Source organism: Excalfactoria chinensis, chromosome 3 (genome assembly GCF_039878825.1).
Source record: "Excalfactoria chinensis isolate bCotChi1 chromosome 3, bCotChi1.hap2, whole genome shotgun sequence".
Taxonomy (NCBI): domain Eukaryota; kingdom Metazoa; phylum Chordata; class Aves; order Galliformes; family Phasianidae; genus Excalfactoria; species Excalfactoria chinensis.
Window position 1 is genome coordinate 72,389,749 of NC_092827.1, and position 18,902 is coordinate 72,408,650.

The 18,902-nt window shown below is 45.1% G+C and overlaps 1 protein-coding gene and 1 long non-coding RNA gene across 4 annotated transcripts in view; one reads left to right on the forward strand and one right to left on the reverse strand.

Annotated features, from left to right (window-relative positions):
- Positions 1–14,734, forward strand: DESI2 (desumoylating isopeptidase 2). Of its 2 annotated transcripts, none has more exons than XM_072331531.1 (5): positions 1–454; positions 6,731–6,803; positions 8,459–8,552; positions 8,895–9,036; positions 11,137–14,734. In XM_072331531.1, the coding sequence occupies exons 1-5, from the start codon at positions 416–418 to the stop codon at positions 11,368–11,370; spliced, it is 582 nt and encodes a 193-aa protein (XP_072187632.1). In that variant the 5' UTR covers positions 1–415; the 3' UTR covers positions 11,371–14,734. The 2 variants fall into 2 exon arrangements, with proteins under 2 accessions (XP_072187632.1, XP_072187633.1); XM_072331532.1 differs by lacking the exon at positions 1–454 and adding an exon at positions 4,906–6,502.
- LOC140249607 (uncharacterized) overlaps positions 12,226–18,902 on the reverse strand; it is a 16,238-nt gene continuing 9,561 nt past the window's right edge. The window contains exons 3-4 of one of the 2 annotated variants that reach the window (XR_011903040.1): positions 16,325–16,460; positions 12,226–13,675 (exon numbers count right to left, since the gene is read on the reverse strand). This is a non-coding gene — a long non-coding RNA (uncharacterized lncRNA). The remainder of the gene's footprint in view (positions 13,676–16,324; positions 16,461–18,902) is intronic. The other variant, XR_011903041.1, reaches the window with a different exon arrangement.

Genomic DNA, 18,902 nt, shown 5'->3' on the forward strand with positions numbered 1-18,902 from the left:
CTGTAGTGGCCGCCGTCCCGCTCCTGGCGGAAGGTGGGGGCGGGCTCGAGCGGCTCCATTTTGCGCCCATCCGAGGGGCTCCCCGGCCTGTCTGGCGCCGGCGGTACCGGGGCCGCCTGGCAGCCGCCGCTCGCGCTCTCTCCGTCTCCTCCCGCTGCCGCCGTCGGGGCGGGGCCCTCTCCCCTCCGCCCGGCCCCCAGCCGCCGGTCGCGGGCCGAGCGCTCCTCCCGCGGGCCGGGCCCCGTTCCTCCGCGGCGGCGGCTCCATGGTGCCCGCCGCCCCCCCGCGCCCCGCAGCAACAGGCGGGACGAGGAGGAAGCGGCCCCCGGGGGTGCCCACCGCCCCGCCGCCGGCCTGAGCCGCGCCGCCCCACGGGAGCAGCCAGCGGGCTCGGGGCGCTCGCGGGCCGCCGGCGATGGCGAACCAGCTGGTGATCCTCAACGTGTACGACATGGTGAGCGCCCGCGGGCCGGGGCCGCTCGGCGGGCGGGAGGGGGCTGTGGGGGCAGCGCGGCCCCGGGCCTGCGGGGCCGGGAACTTTCCCTTTCTCCTTCCCTCCCTCCCACCCGCGCGGGCTCGGGGCTCCGTGCGGGGCTGACGCGTCGCTTCTGCTCGGCAATGAAAGTTTGGCGTGCGGCTGGGGCGCGGTGCCCCAATGCGGGGTCCGCAGGCTGCAGAGGGGCTCTTCCCATCCTCCCTTTCCCTGCTGTAGCCGCAGTGGGAGCAAAGCGTGAGTTTGTGCGAGGAGTTTCGTCCTCGTCCTTCAGAGGGGCTCTGCTCCACACGGGTGGCTGCACAGGGTGCTGGCTGGGGGTAAGCGCTGCCTTTGGAACGGTAAAAGTTTCTGGGCGCTGTGTCGGTATTTGTGAACAGCCCTGGCATGGCCGAAACTTGGCAGGAGTAAAGGAATTGCCTCATCGCGATCTGCGATGCTGTGAGCTCACCTTGCCCTCCCGCGTGATGCCTGGCTGACACCTCCAGCAGCTGTTGCGTTGCCCTGCATGCAGCTGGAAGCCGCTCAGCTGCCATAGTAACAAATGAGGCGGAAGCACCTGTATGGTGCAGCCACGGGATAAGTAATATTAGGGAAATATTATCCCTTAATGCGCTTCCATATATGGAAATTAGAACAAGTGCCGCTGGTTGTCCTCTGAGCACTGGTGGGCCTGCTGGTGAGGGGCAGGGAGGTTTCACAACAGCATCGGAACCGTGTGGAACCGGCTGTCCTTGAGCTACCACCGGTTTGGAAATGAGCTTCTGGTGCTTTAGGAGGGTGGAGGAGCGCAGTGTGGGTCTCGTTGCTGACAGAAGTACATGTCTTGCTCAGAATTATTGCACTCAGGTGCTTGAGAATCTGATAGCAGTTGATAGGGAGCTGACTTGCTTGGACAAAAGTTATACATTTGATTGTTGCCATTGGTTTCTGTGGTAGGTATCAAAGACAGTGTCCCTGTCAAAGGATTCCCTTCCACTTCCCATGCCTGGGTTCTGTTTGCCAGCAAAGGCAACCTGTTACATCTGCATTGGGTTTCCTTCTGTGTGGAGCATGGGGGGCTAACGGGGATGGGAGCAGACCTTTGGCTGTGACAGGAGCAGGGCCTCGCTCACCTGGCCAAGTACACACATGGGGCCTTCAGGGTGTGTTCAGTGTGTTGTGTTATGGTAGACCCACGTGGGGAGTATGTGATATGCCTGACTTCTTTGGACTGCAACTGAAAAATGTGTGTGGGAGAAGCTGCTGTAGTCTTAAAAGAGCTGCTTTTATGTGCATTAGTTATAAATACTTGTGTGGAGAAAGAAGCAGCACTTTAGTTCCAAGGCTGTTATGCAAGCAGCTACCTGTGAAGTCAAAGGCATGGCACGCCTCTGACATGGAGGGGGCAGCAACCTTGGCTGTGATCTTGGGAAGGCTGCAAGGAGCCACGGGCGGCAGCAGGAGGGCTGTGCTTTCCCTTGGGGTGTGCCAAGGCTCGGTAGCTGTGTCTGTGTTAAGGAAAGTCTGTAGGCCCACCGCCTGTGGAAAGAGCTCATTCTCCAAAAGAAGCAGGCCGGCAAAGCTACCTGTGGGTGTTTGGTCACGTCGTGGTGCTTGTGTGCTGGTCTGCAGCTGTGGTGTCTGCTGAAGCTGTACATCACCACAAATTATACGTAGCATGAGCTGAGACCGCTCACTGGTGTGTTTATTTATCCCACCCTCAGCTATGGCTGTTTTGTTACCACGTCTGCGTTATTTGACTGCTAAAGGAGCCGATTTCTTTTAAACAGGAAAGAAAAGCTGAGGTTCCCATGGTATCTGAGGGGCACCATCAGCAAGCAGCCTTGAACTTTCTCTCAGAATGATGGCTCGGTCCATTGTATTGTTGCTTGAAGCAGGCACCTCACTGAAGCCTGGCTTCATGGGCAGCATTAGTGTCACCACTCTGAGAGCCCGCTGAAAGCAGTGGCACAGATGGGGAAGTGCAGCTGTTCTGGGGTTGTGTTTGTTCCTCAGGTGCCTCCAGCCATGTACCGAGGCACTCACAGGTTTACTTTTGGCTTCTGACATTTCACAGTTGAGGTTTGGGATGTTCAGTTATTTGGGCTTTTGTGGGGAGGGAGTTCTTTGTTTGGTGGGTGTGGATACTTTTTGTCCCATTCTTTCTTAGGGGACGTGGAGGGAGTGCACGAGAGAGCACTGTTTGTCCCGTTAATGGAATCAACACTATTATAACTGCAAAGACTGGACGAACAGCTTGGTGTCAGCCTGTAGCTCCATCTTGAAAACAGCCCCTTCCATGCAGGGGCTGCAGGGTATTGCTGCTGTTCAGCTCTGCACAGGACCAAGTTGGTTTGCTTTGTAGCATATACACCTCTATTTTCCTTATCACTCGATAAGGAGAAAGCCTGGGGTAAAACCCAAGGATGAAGAGGGAGCCATGTGTTGCAGTTCAGAGTTTATTCACTTGTGTGGTAACTTTACAGAGGGAAAGAAGCTTAAGGGTGTGTTTATGAGCAGTAACTCATGCCTTAGGAAATGCTTTCTGATCATTAAGAGGGCCAGGTGAAGACCAATTGACTGTGCTTGGAGCTGGAGTACTTTCTATCTTCGTTATCACTGCAGCTGTATAGGTTTATTGTGCCTGGGGTAGCATCCTATTTTCCCACGTCAAACAAGGCATTAACGATCTGAACTATTAGCATAAATGAGAGCTCCTGTAATGCGGGTGCTGTTGAAGCACTGGGATTAGTGTCATTATTAGTGTCATTGCAGCGACATGACTTTATTATGCACATAGAAATGTACTTCCCTAATATTTTTGTTTTGATAGTTGCATTAAACATGAATCCCTGTTTCACAAAACAACTTGCTGTGAAGTATTGAGGATGAGGGGCTGCGCTCTCAGACATTCTTCTACGGTAAAATTCAGATCAGACGAAACGAAGGGAGTCTGTTTTGTGCAATGGAAGCCTGAGCGTAGCTTTTGAGTTCAGTTTGGGTTTCCAGAACGCAGAGCGCATCACTGAAGCAGCCACGTGTATGTCATTTAATCTGTTAGGATCTCTGCTCTGTAAGCTGTATGTCATCTTTTCAGTTGTGGCCAAACTCAGTGCACTTTAAGCTGTATTTGTTCTGCAATCCTTTCTTCACTGAGATAATGCATTTTGTTCAGTGGGAGAATGCGACCGACCTTCCAATAACTGATTCAGATTAAGTAATAATTAGATGTAATTACCGTTCCTAGGGGGAAAGTAATTCTGCCTTGCTGAAATTCTTTTGTCTTCAGTTCACCTACTCTATTCTTACTGGAAATGCAAAGCGAAGTGCTTTTGGCACACCTTTCAAGCTGCTGACGTGTGCTTAATCTGCTGCTGCTGCTTGGTTTCTGTAGCCAGGTAAGCTGCATCCACATACTTACATGTTACCAGCAGTGAGGAACGCTCACCCGAGTAACACGGGACTTGCTGAGCAGTTCATTGCAGCAGCTCTCCATCCCATCCACCTGCCCCTGTACGGCTCCACAAGGCAGCTTGGTGGCTGCCTTCCTGTTGTGCCCGCACACCTTGCATCGGGTTTCACAAGGTTGTAGGAGCAGAGTTGTTTTTTCCTGCCCGGTAACAAACTCGTTTCATTACTTCCAGCGCTTATGGGATATCTTGTGTAACTTGTGTCCCCTTGTCAGACAGCCAATCTGATGTGTGTGTGATGGTGCGGTATTTGGAGCTCAGAGGCCAGACCCAGACTTTAAAGTGGGTGTCCTGGTGAGGAGCAGAGCTCTGAGGACCCTGTCCAGATCTTCTGGAGGTTACGTAGATCTGGACAACCATTCCCATTAGGCAAGCACACTTCTTGCCTGTGCCAACAAACTTTATGTCGAATATTCCTACAGTATTGATTGTAAGTATAAATACAAAGCTGTTTTGAAATGATGGACAAGCGTAGAAAATGAGCTTCAGAGGTAGGTTTATGTTTAAGAAGATCTTGAATTGTTCTGGTTTTAATTTCACTTCAGTGAACAGAGTCTGTTTTTTACCCACGTAGTTGGGTAGTTTTAGCTTTCACCTTGCCTTCTCTGTTCTGTTTGTCTATGCACAGTAAGTCTAGCCCTGTATGTTGCTGGATGTACCTAATCTGAGGAGCTGGATTAGATACAAACAGACCGGCAGTGCTTGCCCTTTTCTAGGGAGAGAGAAGGAAGCAATTTGTTAGACCCTAAAGAGGTTAAGGTGATGGTGTAGCACAGTCATCCACATCCCACTCGCTAACGTAGTGATGGATTAACAGAGCCAGCCATCAAGGTCACCTGTAAAGTTCGGTCTTAAGCAAAATGTATCCGCAGATTTCAGTGACCCTTGGCCTTATATACGTGCAAGGAGCAAAATCTGTCTGCTGTTCACTCCCGTGGACAAGAATTCCCCCAGCTGGCATGTCTGAAGAGCTCCTCAAATCCTTGGTGTCTTGTTATGCAGAGAGTTATCATGTCCCTTGCGTGCCAGCACAACTGTGATGCTTGGTGACTGCTAGCAACTGCATTTAGGGCTGAATTTGGTGGTGCTTAGAATAAAGATGACACTAAAACCCAAATACATCCATTTCTGATGCCAGAAATGTTGTAACATTGGCCTGAACTGCTCTTTTTGCCATTTAACTTTGACTTCCATGAGCGTCGTTTCACTGCAGAGTGCAGTGGATCATTCTTACTGGGAGAAAAATGGCTTTCAGAAATGTTCACTAAATGGCGGGTCAACTAAAATGTCTGTAATTATGTACTAACTCCAGCTAACGTGCTTGACAGCGTGATGCCTGTCCCCTTTTACATTTTTCTCATCAGTTACGCTGTTTTAATAGTGCCTTTGTATCAGAAAGCACATATTAAGTCAACAGTTTATGTGAATAAGATAGCTTTTTTTTCCCCTTTTCTTCCCATTTGCTAGATAAGTAACTTGCTGAAGGTACTCCCTTGTCTATGTCCCCACTGAGATGCCTCCTTGTCAGCCTGCCCTGCGGCCCCACAGCTGCGTGCATTGGGGATGGATGAGGTGGGAGGGAGGATCCCACTGCTGGAGAAGCTGACAGGATAATGATGGCTGTGTTTTGCTGAGAGGTTTCTCTTCCTACTCTATTTCTATTTCAGTTTTAAGGACACACCTGAGAGTTTTTATTTGTCTTGAGCCTTCCTTGGAGATTCTTCTTCAGATTGCTCCTCAGACGGTGGTATTAAGAAAGTGGTGATGCAGACAAGAAAAGATGGTCATTTTGAGGGTTTCCTTTTTGCAAACTCTTCCTTTTTGTGTGTCTTGATGGTGCTGAGAGTAATTGTCAGCCGGTAGGCACGCACCGCTGCTGCTTCCAAAAAGGAAACAGAAAGCACCGAGGAAAGGTTTTATTTTTCTTTGTTCCCCTTTTCTGGAGGTGGGTGGCAATTGCACTGAAACACAGCCATGTTTCTTATCATAGAAGTGATCAGCAGTGACAGATTAGAAACATATACTGGAGGTAGGCAGAGGTCATCTGGTAAATGGAGTCGGATATATCAGGAGCTGAACAAGAGTTCAGGCTGTTGTATGCTGTGAGAATCAGAAAGATCAGTGTGATGGAATGGTGATACAAGAGGTGCAGTGACAAAGGGACTAGTGCTATGGAAAGGTGTTGCAAAAGGAAAAGAGCTCACCCATCTCTGAAGATCTAGGCTTGAAAGGGAAACTCCACAAAGGAGGAATCTCCAACCAGAGATCCTTCCTCAGTGGCGGTCAGCCCTTACATGGGGTCTAAGAGAGGTGCAGCCAGGCTCCACCCCTTCTGGTCACGCAGCTAAACTGCCTCCACCTGTGCTCCCAGGGCTGACCGGGTCCTTTCCCCAAGTGCTCAATCAGTGGTTCAGGCCGTGACTCAACAGTTCCCATATATATGGTGACCAGCAATATAGTATTCAAGGGCAGAATATATAAGCTAATTTAATTCCATCTTAAATAGCTCTTGAGCATATTGTGGTCATCTGGTCATAAGCAAAAGTGTGGTCATTAGGTAAATAACAACTGGGGTCTGTGTGTGATAGTCCTACATTTTGATGCTCTTCCAAAAAATAAATAAATAAATAAATAAATTTGCTCTTGTGGTATCATGGCAGTTGAATCAAGTATGTACTCTATTAGCTTTTGATATGGGGGGATGACTATTTGTTCAGTCTGCTGTCTGAAGACAAATCTGTATTGGAAGCTAACTGGAGTGTTTTTTGTTCCTCTTTCCTTTCAGTACTGGATGAATGAGTATACTTCTTCCCTGGGAATTGGAGTATTCCATTCGGGTATAGAGGTGTACGGCCGAGGTACGTACAGAACTTGCCCTTTGTTCTAGCAGCGTTACTCAAACAAACAAATGTATGTCAGGTAGTGAGAGAAGCCTGGTTCCTGAAGCCTGCTTATCAGTTTCCTTTCAAAGTTCTCTGCCTCTGGAGTAAAAAGAACATGTAGGTGTCAGTAATTTGGAGTCATCCTGCATTCTCGTATAAAGCTGCATGTGCAACTACGTAAGAGAATACAGCCTCTTCCCCTAGAAATAGCTATATTTAGCTCAGGTTCTGAAACACCTGCTGTGTGTTTCATATAAATACAATGAGGTAATTTCATCTGTATTCTGCCAGCACTTGTGCAAGGAGTTAATTTTTAACTGTAGAGAGTGTTGAGTTTATTTAAAAGGCAGACCGTGCCCACTGTTTATTTAAAAAAGAGAGACCTCCAATAAGTAGAGCAGCACAGTCTGAATTTGCTAAATGGGTCGTACTGTGGGATGCAGCTTCCTGAGCTGTTTTGGGCCTCTTTCAGTTCCTGCTGCTACCAAAAGGGGTGTTTCTGAGTGTGTTGTAGTACCGGGTGGAGTTTGAGGTCTTCACACCTTGCAGGAAAACCAGCCTGGGAGGTGAAGGTGTTGCTCTAAGTAGTCTGTTAAAAAGTAAATGAGCCTCCTTAAGTTTCATTTTACTGGGATGTGTTTGGAGATGAGAGGGAGCAGCAAAGGTGGTGGCATGTGATCCAAAGCCAAGTATCTTACGCTGGAGGTGTTTCAGCAGCTGGAGCGGAAACACTGCGTTGGGTTTGCAGTGGTGAAGTGATGAAACATAATGCTTATTGTTAAAAACTTATTAAAATGTCATTTAATCCAAACCTGAAAGACCTGATCTTTAATAGCGTTGTGCCTGAATCCAGGTGCTTGAGCTGTGCCAAATACATGTGCCTCCCCTCCTGTTCAGCTCTCATTTTAGAGGTCATTGGAACAATGACTTGCATTTCTCAAAGCACTTCACACTTTATTTATTTACCTGTTGTAAAAAAAGGTTATCCACAAAACTGCATGCTAAGCTTGGATGGTTTAGTGCACGTTCTTAGGAAAGGAAGTATGAAGTCATGCTTAAAGCTGTTTATTCTACCCTGGGAGCAGCATGCTGTGCTATCTTACAGGCACAGAAGGAAGTTGAAGCACACTGTGATACCTCCATGAATTCTAAGGCCTTAACACCAGCAGATGTCATGCGTTGACTTCAGATCCATGCACGGGTTTATTTTCCTGTTAGAGATGAGCTTGGGGTGGTTAACTGTTGCTTAGCAAGAGATTCAGAAACACATTAGGCTAATACTGATTGTCACATGTATGGCTGTAGCACATCATCAGACCTTTGAGGATGCAAAACTTTGAATCTCTAGTTTAAAAACATGTAAGAGGAATTTTGGAGATCAACGCATGTCAAACACATCGGTAGAATTTACAATATAACTTTTAAATCTTCACTTCTACAGTGAAAACAGTGACATACTTATTCATTAAACCCACATGCTGATAGAGGAAGATTCTTGTCAGTGTTTGTTTAGAACCTGGTCAAGTTCTCATTGACTGGAAGCTCCCTGGAACTGACCCACCAGTCTGGAGGCCTGTTGCTCCCACTGTCACTTCATGTCTCTCTTGTTAAATCTGAGCTTTCTTTTTCAGAGTTTGCCTATGGTGGTCACCCGTACCCTTTTTCTGGAATATTTGAAATTTCTCCGGGAAATGCTTCTGAGCTTGGAGAGACCTTTAAATTTAAGTAAGAAAAATCTCTTTTCACTTGTCTTTGAGAAAATACGTTCAAAGGACGGCTTGTTGCGTGGATAGCTGTGTTAAATGACACGTCAGAATTTATGGCGGAGAAAATAGTGTTTGCTTTGCTGTGAAAAATAAGTGCGCTGCGGGTATACAGCCGGCAAGGAAATAACACTCATATAAGATGAAAATAGTGCTGTGAAATGGAAGAGGAAAAATCTCTGTCCTTCTGGGTGGGCAGAAAGGCCTTGCCACCCACAGAGGGGTAACTTTTGAGTGATGTGAAAACAGTCACACGCCTGTTTCATGGAAACCCAATCATCCTGATCTCTGTTTCTCTTTCTAGAGAGGCTGTGGTTCTGGGCAGCACTGACTTCATGGAAGATGATATAGAAAAAATAGTAGAAGAGCTTGGAAAAGAATTCAAAGGAAATGCTTATCACTTAATGCACAAAAACTGCAATCACTTTTCTTCAGCTTTATCTGAGGTAAACAAACGTTAGGGTCTATAGAAAGGTGCATCCTGGGTGGCTACCGAGCATCATCTCCTTACTTTCCTTTGGGTTGTCTGGCATAATTTCCAGTGTCTTACTTCTGTTATCTTGAGTAAATGTTACCATTCCTTCAGGTGTGTGTGTGTGTGTGTGTGTGTGTCTTTGGGAAAAAATGCAAGCCCATGCTGCCAAAAATGCCGAATGTTGTTAGATACAGCTTGTGTTCCAGAAGGTGGTATTCCTAATTGAGAGACCCAGTGAAGCAAGTATTAACAGGGTTCCAGAATCCTTACAGACGCTTCAGAGACAACTGTGGGAGACAGAACCAGATGTAATTTCCATTACTTCACAGTGCCCTTGCACTGAAAGTACTTGCTAACTAAAGAATAACAGAGGCATTTAGCAAGTTTCATAGATGATGTTTAGCTTCTGTTTGAGGGGCTTTTGTCAGGTTGTCCCTCTGCCAGTGCCTGTGTCCTGGTTACGCAGATACTTTTGTGGTCATGCAGAATACCTGACTGTGGAACTGAATAGGCTTTGCATTTCACTCTCACCTTTACTTTTAACATTACCAGTTTGCCAGCACAAGCAAATGTCTGTACAAGCATGTCAGTGATCAGGCACAGGAGAAACAAACAGTCAGGAACAGGTAACCCAGGACAACAAAGGGAAAGACAGTTGTGTTTCTACTAGTGGTTGCAAACCTGTCCTCGTCAGAGTTTATTCTAATGCTCACTGAAGTCTTCCAAACAAGGACTAGGTGTGTTTTCCTTGACAAGCTTCCATAAAACTCAGCTGCTCTTTATGCAGAATATTTAGTCTTGACAAAGCACAGGCTATACAGGGAGTGTGCCATCATGTCTGATTTCCAACGGTGCTGGAACACTTTGAGATGATGATTCACGTGAGATGTTGGTAGGAATAAGTCGAGTGACATCCTGACGAAGCTGCAGTTGGCATGAAATCTGGCCAGTACAGCCAGGCTGCATGCTTGTGGTGTTTCTGTTCTAGCTCATCCTGTGTAGTGTTCAAGCTGGCTAAAAACGAGGGATATAATTTCAAGTAAAATGCTCTTCAGTTACAACAGAGTAATACTCTCACTAGCTGTGCTTTTCTCCAGATGTGCACTGGATTAAGTAATACCAGAAGTAAACATGGGTGCAGTTAAATAAAATAGGTCACTTCTTCAGTACTGTCAAACAAAATATTTAATGACTGATGTACAGTAAAAGTGACCACTGAATGCAACTTCATGTATTCTTTGAGGAGATGAAAACAGCTTTGCATTGTATAGCCGCTCTTGTTGTAGTGAACTCGCAGTCTGTGTGCTGTAAGATGCTCATCTCTCGTCCAAAGCCATCAGAGGCCATCGCAGTGAATCATAGAATCCTTTTGTCAGAAGGGACCTCTGGGGGCCTTTTAGTCCAACTCCCCTGCAGTGAACAGGGACACCACAGCTACATCGGGTTGCCCAGGGCCTGATCCAGCCTCACCTTGGAAGTCTCCAGGGATGGGGCATCAACCACATCACTAGGGAACATGTTCCACTGCCTCACCGCCCTCACTGTAAAAAAAATTTCCTTATATCTAACCTAAATCTACCCTTTCTGAGCTTGAAGCCATAAGAATATCCCAGTTACGTGTGTAACTCCACGTAACTGTAGCACTGACGCTTTCTTTTTGACTGCTTCATTTCTGGGTGTTTTTGTAACAGTGAGCGCTCTCCTTCAGCTGCTGTGTCTGAGGAATTATTTGTGAATGTGAAATATACCTTAACCCATTTATTTGCCTTTTAAAGACATTATTCACAAAGTGAGGTGGCTGGGCTTATCAGAACTCCCAATAAGAATAATGATCACTTTTGAAAATAAAAAACGGAGTATAACCACATGTCGAACTTTCAGTGGAAAAAAGTATCTGCAAGTTGGGATGCTGTTTTTACTGATGGTGGAAATTGTCTTCCTGCAGCTAACTTTTGTTGATGTTTGCGATTCAGAGATAGTCAGGCTGCAGCTGATTCCTTACAGTAATAAACATCCGTTACTGCTTGGCCCAGAATGTGAGTCAGTTCTTTCTTTTCCCCTTTTCTTCTAGATTCTGTGTGGAAAAGAGATTCCACGATGGGTGAATCGCCTTGCCTACTTCAGCTCTTGTATACCATTTCTCCAGAGCTGCCTGCCGAAGGAATGGCTGACTCCTGCGGCCCTGCAGTCCAGTGTCAGCCAGGAGCTACAGGATGAGCTGGAGGAAGCTGAGGATGCAGCAGCATCAGCTTCTTTGGCAAGTGCAGCATCTGGATCTAGAACTGGACGCCACACCAAATTATAAGTCCTCCTCCAAAGTACTAAATGGTTTGAAATACTTCAGTTTGATCTCTCCAGCAACTGACTTTCCGACAGAACGCGAGAGCTGACTCCAGAACGTTGTTTTTATATGCAAAAAATGGCTCTCATCAGCTCCTGTTTCAGCTCAGGATTATGTCAGTAGCGAAAAGAATTGCTGGGAGAAAAGGGAAGGATTTTGTGTGAAGCCACCCTTTTCATTTTCACCTGTTTGTTAGACCTGAGTTAACATCTTGTATAAAGTAGGACTTAAATTATTTGTTTACAGTATTGTGTACTGCTGTTTACAAGTCCTGTAAGGACTCCTGCCTCCGTGGAAAAAGAGAGAAACGTGAGTTTTACTGGCGTAACTCAAAGGCAGCGGTATGATGCCCTGGCTGTGAACTCTCCCCATTGCTGTCAAGATTTAAGGCAGGTGAAACTTAAATGCTAGAAACTGCTGAATGCTGTCCGTGTGAACAGGGTACCGTGCGCTCCGAGTGGCTGATGGAAACAGGTAGATTCCGGGATGTAGGGAGACTGGTTTCTGTGTAAGATCCCTTGTTGAAGTATGACCTCTACATTCGTGAAGCTGAGGATTTTTACACATATGAAGGGAAATGTCTGTCTCATTACACTGCACGTTGATCCCTAACGTTTGGGGTTTTTCTTAAATTCAGCCATGCAGTTTGCATAGCATCTTCTGCCCACACTTACAGTCTACTTCAACCAGGATTTAGATGCGTGATTATCGCTTCTTAAAAGCATCAACAGTTTTTTCTGCTGTTTGCGTTACTTGATTTAAAACTTGTATATACAAAGTTAGAACTTGTTTTTGTTTTTTTTAATTTTATTATAATTTCACGTAGTTTGAATAGCACAATACAAGCCATTTATGGTTGGGGAACGGCCTTGCTTCCTGCTGCTGATTTTTTTTTTGCTTCATTTAAGTTTGTAAACATAAACAGGATTTGTTTTGGGTTCTCTTTTTAACCCTGTATATTAGGGCCCAGTTGTGCGTCTCTGCACAAATCACAGGGGAATCTTAATTTATTTTCCCACAGTTTCTATCTGTGGCATTAACTTTCTTGTCAGATGCAATGAAGAAAAACCTGAGAATTGCTTATGCACCTGCGTGTTTACACAGCAGAACCCGCTAATCTGCACACGTAATTACGTCTGAAGGTAAGAGATGCTATTTTCTAAAACACAGAAGTATGTTTGCTGGTAGATATAATTAGAGCTAAATTATAATTAGTGATCAGAATATATAATGGAATGCCTTATTCTTGTTCGCTTACCAAGAGAATTAATGGTTCTTCCAGTCGTTAGTGTGAATTAGTGAGGTTCTGTTGTGCGCATAAGGATACAGTAGCACAAATATGAGGGAGGTGAGCTTGTGTACGTTGTAAGACTTGCTGCCTTAAACTGTAACTAAACAGCATCTGTAAACTGATGAGCTCTCCAAGAAGTGTGTGTTGCTAGAAGCATAAATGACTTTTACAAGCTTTATTTTTGACCTGTTGCTCCAGTTAATTTTTTCCATCAAGTGAAATGCTGACTCTGCTGTTTCTGTGGTTTGAAAGGGGAAAAACATCCTCCTAGGAGGCAGGAATGCTTCATGCTGTGTATTCTCCAGGCCATGGGTAGTCAGTGCTGTGAACCCTTCAGGAAGGTGCCGTAGGTTATGTTCTAGTAAGAATTTGCATGGTGCCCAACTCAATGTGTGCAAAGAGCGAGGAGTTTTTCTTCTGGCAATTGGGCTGAATCCTTTGGAAGATGATCTTGAAGCTTTCACTTACCTTCTGTGATGCATCGTAGTGACAGAAAGATAAGCTAATATTCAATTCAACGTTGGGGGGAGAAATCAAGAGCCATTCTTTATTCAGAAGAGTGGGATAGTTGTAGAAGTCTTGTTATCTGTGCTTTGGTACGTGTTTTAATGATCTCTTCTACCAAGTGGGAAACCCTTAAGGCTGACAAGTCTGCCACGGTATTTCTGTGGTCTCCAGAAGTTGGAAACACTGACTCGTTTTGTTTTGTTTTTCACTCGAATCTCTGAATTTGAGGTGGGTTGTTTGGTTTATTTTTTTCCTGTTGTGAAAACGAACGTGGTGGTCTCCAGTCAACTCTCAAGCATTACAAGATGAAATATTGCACTACTCACAGCTAAGGTGACAGACCGTAGGTGGGTCGTTTCGTCTCTCCTGTGCAGCTGTAGTAGTAATGTGACTCTTGGCCAAGGCGGGTCCTTTATTTCAGCTCAGGGTTGAGGCCGCTGATCTAGCAATGTACTGTAGCTCTTCCTAGGTCTTAGGAAAAATAAATAAATACATTTTCATTGCTACCTAACTCTTCTGTACCAAAACCGGCTTTTTAGGCTTCTAAGATATCCAGAGCTCTAGGTCACAAGTCTCTACACCTCCATTAACACGAATACAGGATGTACAATGCAAGAAAGTGACAGATCACAGCACAGTTTTTATTTAGAAGTAAAACTGAGAATATTTTTTATAAAGCAGACTGGAAAGTTTGTAACAGTTGTTCCTTTTAATCGGTAGCTGTACAGATGAAAATACTGTCTCACGCTCCACTTTTTGTTTAAATACATCCATTTGTAAGTCCCGCAAGGAAACTGACACCCGAACCCTGAAGGCTGTTGGGTATTGCATCAAAGCAGGCGGTGCCGTAACTCCAGCCACGTGCTGTGAACTTGGCCTCCGCTGGATGCCCGCAAGAAGTCACCCTGCCAGCGGTTACTCCGATTTGTTAGCAATAGAGCAAAGTTACCTTTCACCAGCATTACTGCCAAGCAGGGATTACTTTAGTCTACTGATGACCACACTGTGCTAGGACTAGAACACTCCAAAATGCTGTGAGAAAGCTGGACACCTGTGGAGTCTTTTCCATCAAAACGGGTAGAAAAATAATTTGCTACTTCAGGGTTCTGCTCTGTTTATTTTCTCAGTCTTTTTTGGTTTTCTGTAAGGCAGTACTTTTGATACGCAGTGTGTTCCTTGACTCTGCCATTCGTTTCAATGCCATTTTCTGTTCAGCAAGCCAAAAAAAATCCAATGTACTGTCAGTGTGCACCAGAAACTTGAGAGCGGCTTGGGAAAAATAAGACTTGCATTACTTGTAACATTTGCAATGCAATTCTGATCACTATTGATACACGGTAATTTTCACTGTTGGAAGTTGGTTACAAGCTGAATAATCACTGATGCATTTTTGTTTTGTAAACTTGTATTCAAGTTTACTGTACTACATAGTATTTGTATAAAATGCAAAGAATTTTGACTTTTGTTACCTGTCCATGGCAACAAGTTGTCTAACATCTGAAATCCATCTCTTTATTAAAAGTACTTTTATAAAAAAAAGACAGTTGTCTGTGTTTCTCTTATTCCCCTGCTGCCTGTAGCCCGTATGTCTCAGCGCCATGTGAGCTGACATCTTTCAGACGATGCCTTATGTGGTAGGTGGGTAGTTTTGCCGTAGTTAGTTAAGCGGTATATAGGCTACATTCTGATTTGGGCAGTTTGGTTTGTTTGAAGCATAATTAAAAGCCGTTAGTTGTTAAGAGGCTGCTTTCTGCAAGTTGCCATACTCTGCAGGCCAACTGCAGACCTGTGGGTATGCAGCCGCTTGGAGTACGCTTGGGTTGTGTTGCAGGTGCTACTTGCCATGGGCTCTGTGTTTATCCACGCTTTGTGAGCTAGGCCTGGCATCTCCATGTATGCTGAAGAGGAGTGACCAGAATAGAAGCTGCTGGAATGTACTATTACTAATAACATAAATAAAAAGGCCTGTTTTGCCTGTGGATTTTCCACTCCGCGCTCTCCAAGATTTCACTTCTGTCATCTCTTAAAAGCAGACATTTTCAAAATGTGGATGAGTGAGGAGCTGGTCTATGCTGTTGTTCCAGAAAACACGCCTAGGGCATCCAATGGCCAAGAGTGCTTACCCACTTTAAAAGGCATTCCATACCCTGAAGGTAAATACAGGGTAAATGATGTGTTGGGTACCTCCCTGCCGAGCTGGAGCATGGGCAAGGCTTATCAGGCTACAGCTAAATGTGGTCAGCCCCCGGTGGGGAAGGCCGGGAGGGGGAGACTGTTCCCAATAAGTGCTTTGCTGAGTGCCGTAGTGAATGCTGGTAAAGCTGCTTCCCTCCTGTTTCCCAGGTCTGAATGGTCCTTAGTGTTTGCTCAAGCAAAACTAGGCTTTCCTCCCAGAATTAAGAATAAAGCCCAATTAAAACCACCTAATGACAACACAAATCATCTTGAACAGAAAATGACTTGTGCTTCCTGCCTGGGATTCTGAAGCCTGGGGGTTTTGTTCTGCCTTTCCCATTCCTAATTTGCCTGTGGGAAACGTTGCCTCCTCCCAGCTTTACCAGCACAAGCACACAATAGCTTGTTGTTCTTTGCCTGGAAGGAGCTGCTAAGTGTTTAAATAACTGCAGTTGAGTTTATTTTTCTTCTATACTTCAACTCACTCATTACTATAGGAATAGCACCCTGAAAATGAAAAATCCCAGTGCTCTTGGAAGTCCTCTCTTTTTTTCCCCTCCAAAATGTTACTCTGCAGCTTAAATTTCTTCTACCAGCCCTGTGTGAAATTTCTTATACCAACTCTAGCTCACCATGTGGTCAAGTGTTAGCTTCCAACCAATCAATTCACGTGTGTTAAGCAACATGATTGGAGCAGTAAGGACTAGCAAGAGCTGATGATAACGTAGCCAGCTCGAATGTAAAAGTAACTGATATTTTTTATGTTGAAGAGATACAAAAAGCACAGTAAGGACAGAGGACTGGGAAACAAGCTGCATAGCTGCTGTACCCAGTGTAATGCAATGCAAAGTGCAGCAATGAGAGTAGCAAAATCCTGGGCTGCAGCCAAGACTTGCTCAAATGCAAGAACCATGGGCACATAAATAAGGGAAAGAATCTGCTTACTTTTGGAAGGCCGAAGGTATGCAGGGATCTCCAACAAGACACTTCTATCTTTATGCTAGCACCCAATCAGATACTGGTCTAACAAAATTCTGTGCCAGCAACTGTAGCTTCAGTTTCTCTGTTCTGGAGGAAATACCTGGAAACAGAAGTTAGCAGGGTGAAGTTCATTTTTAGCCCGAGTTCTGATAAACTTTTGTCAAAGTTGCTCCAACATTTTACAAAAATACAGTCAAGAATACAGAAACACGGAAGGCAGCCAAGTCAAGCACAAACCATTTCTGTTCCTCGTGCAATTATTACAGCTGATCATGGCAGTAATAAGTGTTCATTACTAAGAAGTTCCCGTGTTCCCCGGTGCAGAGAAAGCCACATAATTATGTCACTAAACATTTTTCTCCATTTCTTCTGTGAAATTCACTCAGAATAATTTCAGTGAATTAGTCCTGACCTCATCTGTGGGGAGACTCCCGCAGCAAAGCTCTACACAACTCGAGGAGATGAAGCTAGAGATCCTCAGAGTGCAATCCCTGCTCTGTTGTAGGCTGTTTTCATCTCCTTGCGCAGTGTTAAAGCACTGCCGGCAAGCCTCAGGAACATAAGCACTAATCACTGCAGTCGTGGAACTGAAGTCATAAGGAAACGTACAAAACAACAGATAAGCAATTAGGTGCTAAATTAAGAAGCAGAATTTGATGACTGACAGTCTGTCAAAGGAGGAACAAAGTCCCGTGGAAGACAGCTATGGCACTTAATGGAAGAAAGGCACAGCTCAGAACATGCCTAGGTATGGTACAGGGGGCAAAAAAGCCTCACGGTGCTTAAAATGTATGCTTAGGTTATCAGTAATGTGATAGAAAACAACACAGTGGTGATTCCACACGAGGACAGCAAAAGAATACATAGAGAATGTATAAACCACCAGTTAAGCATACAGAGCTGTAGCTTGGTTCTTAGGATTCAAGCTGATGGACAGTCAGGGCATGATTCAGTCGTATCAATTCAATTGCATTGGGTCCTTTTTGGTTTAGCTATCCAAACATAAGGTACTTTTCCAGCTGGTTTACTATTGCCAAGGAAGCAAAGAAAATCACATGTATGTGAAAGGAACTTGTTTGGCAAGGACAAGATTTGCAGGACTGAGCAAGTTCCCTGTCACGGGGCTCTTCCTGGGTGTCCACCTGAGTTTTCCTTCCATCTCACATCAGAGGAGAACAGAGCAGGAGACAGATCTGCTTTCAGAACGTTCTTCCTTTGGTCCTAAAGGGCAGTTGAGAGAGCTGCGTTGCCAAACTTGGTGTAAGTTTCCCATCTGCTTGACCGAAGCTGATGTAATCTTAGATTTCGGCAGAGCTTCTGATAGGGTTTCTCACAGCAACTGTGGATGTACAGATTTTAAGTCTCAGATTAATTTGGAGCACAATGGGTGTCTCTTTAAAGTGTTACCTGTGACAGGTGTAATTTTATGTTCTGACAAGACGTGGTAAAAGAACAGTCCCTAAAAAGAACGCCAGGCATTTACACCATTACATTTAAGTCAAGTCATGAAACAGTTCCCAAATCTTCACCGGTTTATTTATTAGATCTTCTCCAGAAAACGTGGAGCTGTTGGACATTTGGAGGAGCAGCATTTAGCATTTAACTGATACTTGGATAACCATCAGCTCCTTGGTTATTAGGGGTGTTCCTAACATCAGTGCCACGTGTTAGCACGCGTGTAAGTGAATGTGACTTTGAGTATAACTCAGCAGATCCAAAGCTAAAGTGAAGGTAACTGATGAACTCCTGCAGATTTGAGTTGAGAAGAGCATTACACTTTGACACTGTCATTACCCACAAATACGCTGCACCTTTTTTCCCACTCATTTCACATTCATGTGCAGTTTTACTTTACAAAGAAAGACACGTGGACTGATTTTAGCTAATTTTTAAAGGCAAGCTGTTCAGAATCCTCCAGGTTATGTAAACGCTTTTGAACACAGAATTTGTTCTTAATTCGTATGGCTCATTTTCTGGAAAGCTGCTGGAATTCATTTTAACATCTATTCCTGAGCCCCATGGCCTATCAACAGCTTCAGGTTGATTATGGTTATTAATATTGGTCAATTTTGGGGGGGAAGATGTTAGCATACAGACGCCGGGAGCTTTGATAAAAGCTAAAATACTATACAGCCAATACACAACAGCATCATTAAATAAATCCTCTTTCCTTGTCCAGAAGGATAAGAAGTTGTTATGCGGCTTCCACGTCAGCAAGAGGTTGACATATTTAAATGGCACCACATACTAGGGAGAGAGAGGTCTGAAAGGGATTCTGAGAAGCAGTTCTGCACAGATTTCTGTCCTAATGCAAAATCACTTATTCCAACAGTTTGTCTCTACTGTCCTCGGGACCTCGTGTGAGGGATCCTGCTGCTCCATCCACAAGGAAATGCTTCCCATTGCCTTTGTTATCAATCCGTCCTCAGCAGGAGGCTTGGAAACTAACAGATTCCTCATCCTCATCCCCATCTGTGCTCATTAGGAACCACATGTGAATAAATCAGTTAAAAATCTCTCAATCTGGAGAGCTCCTTAGACA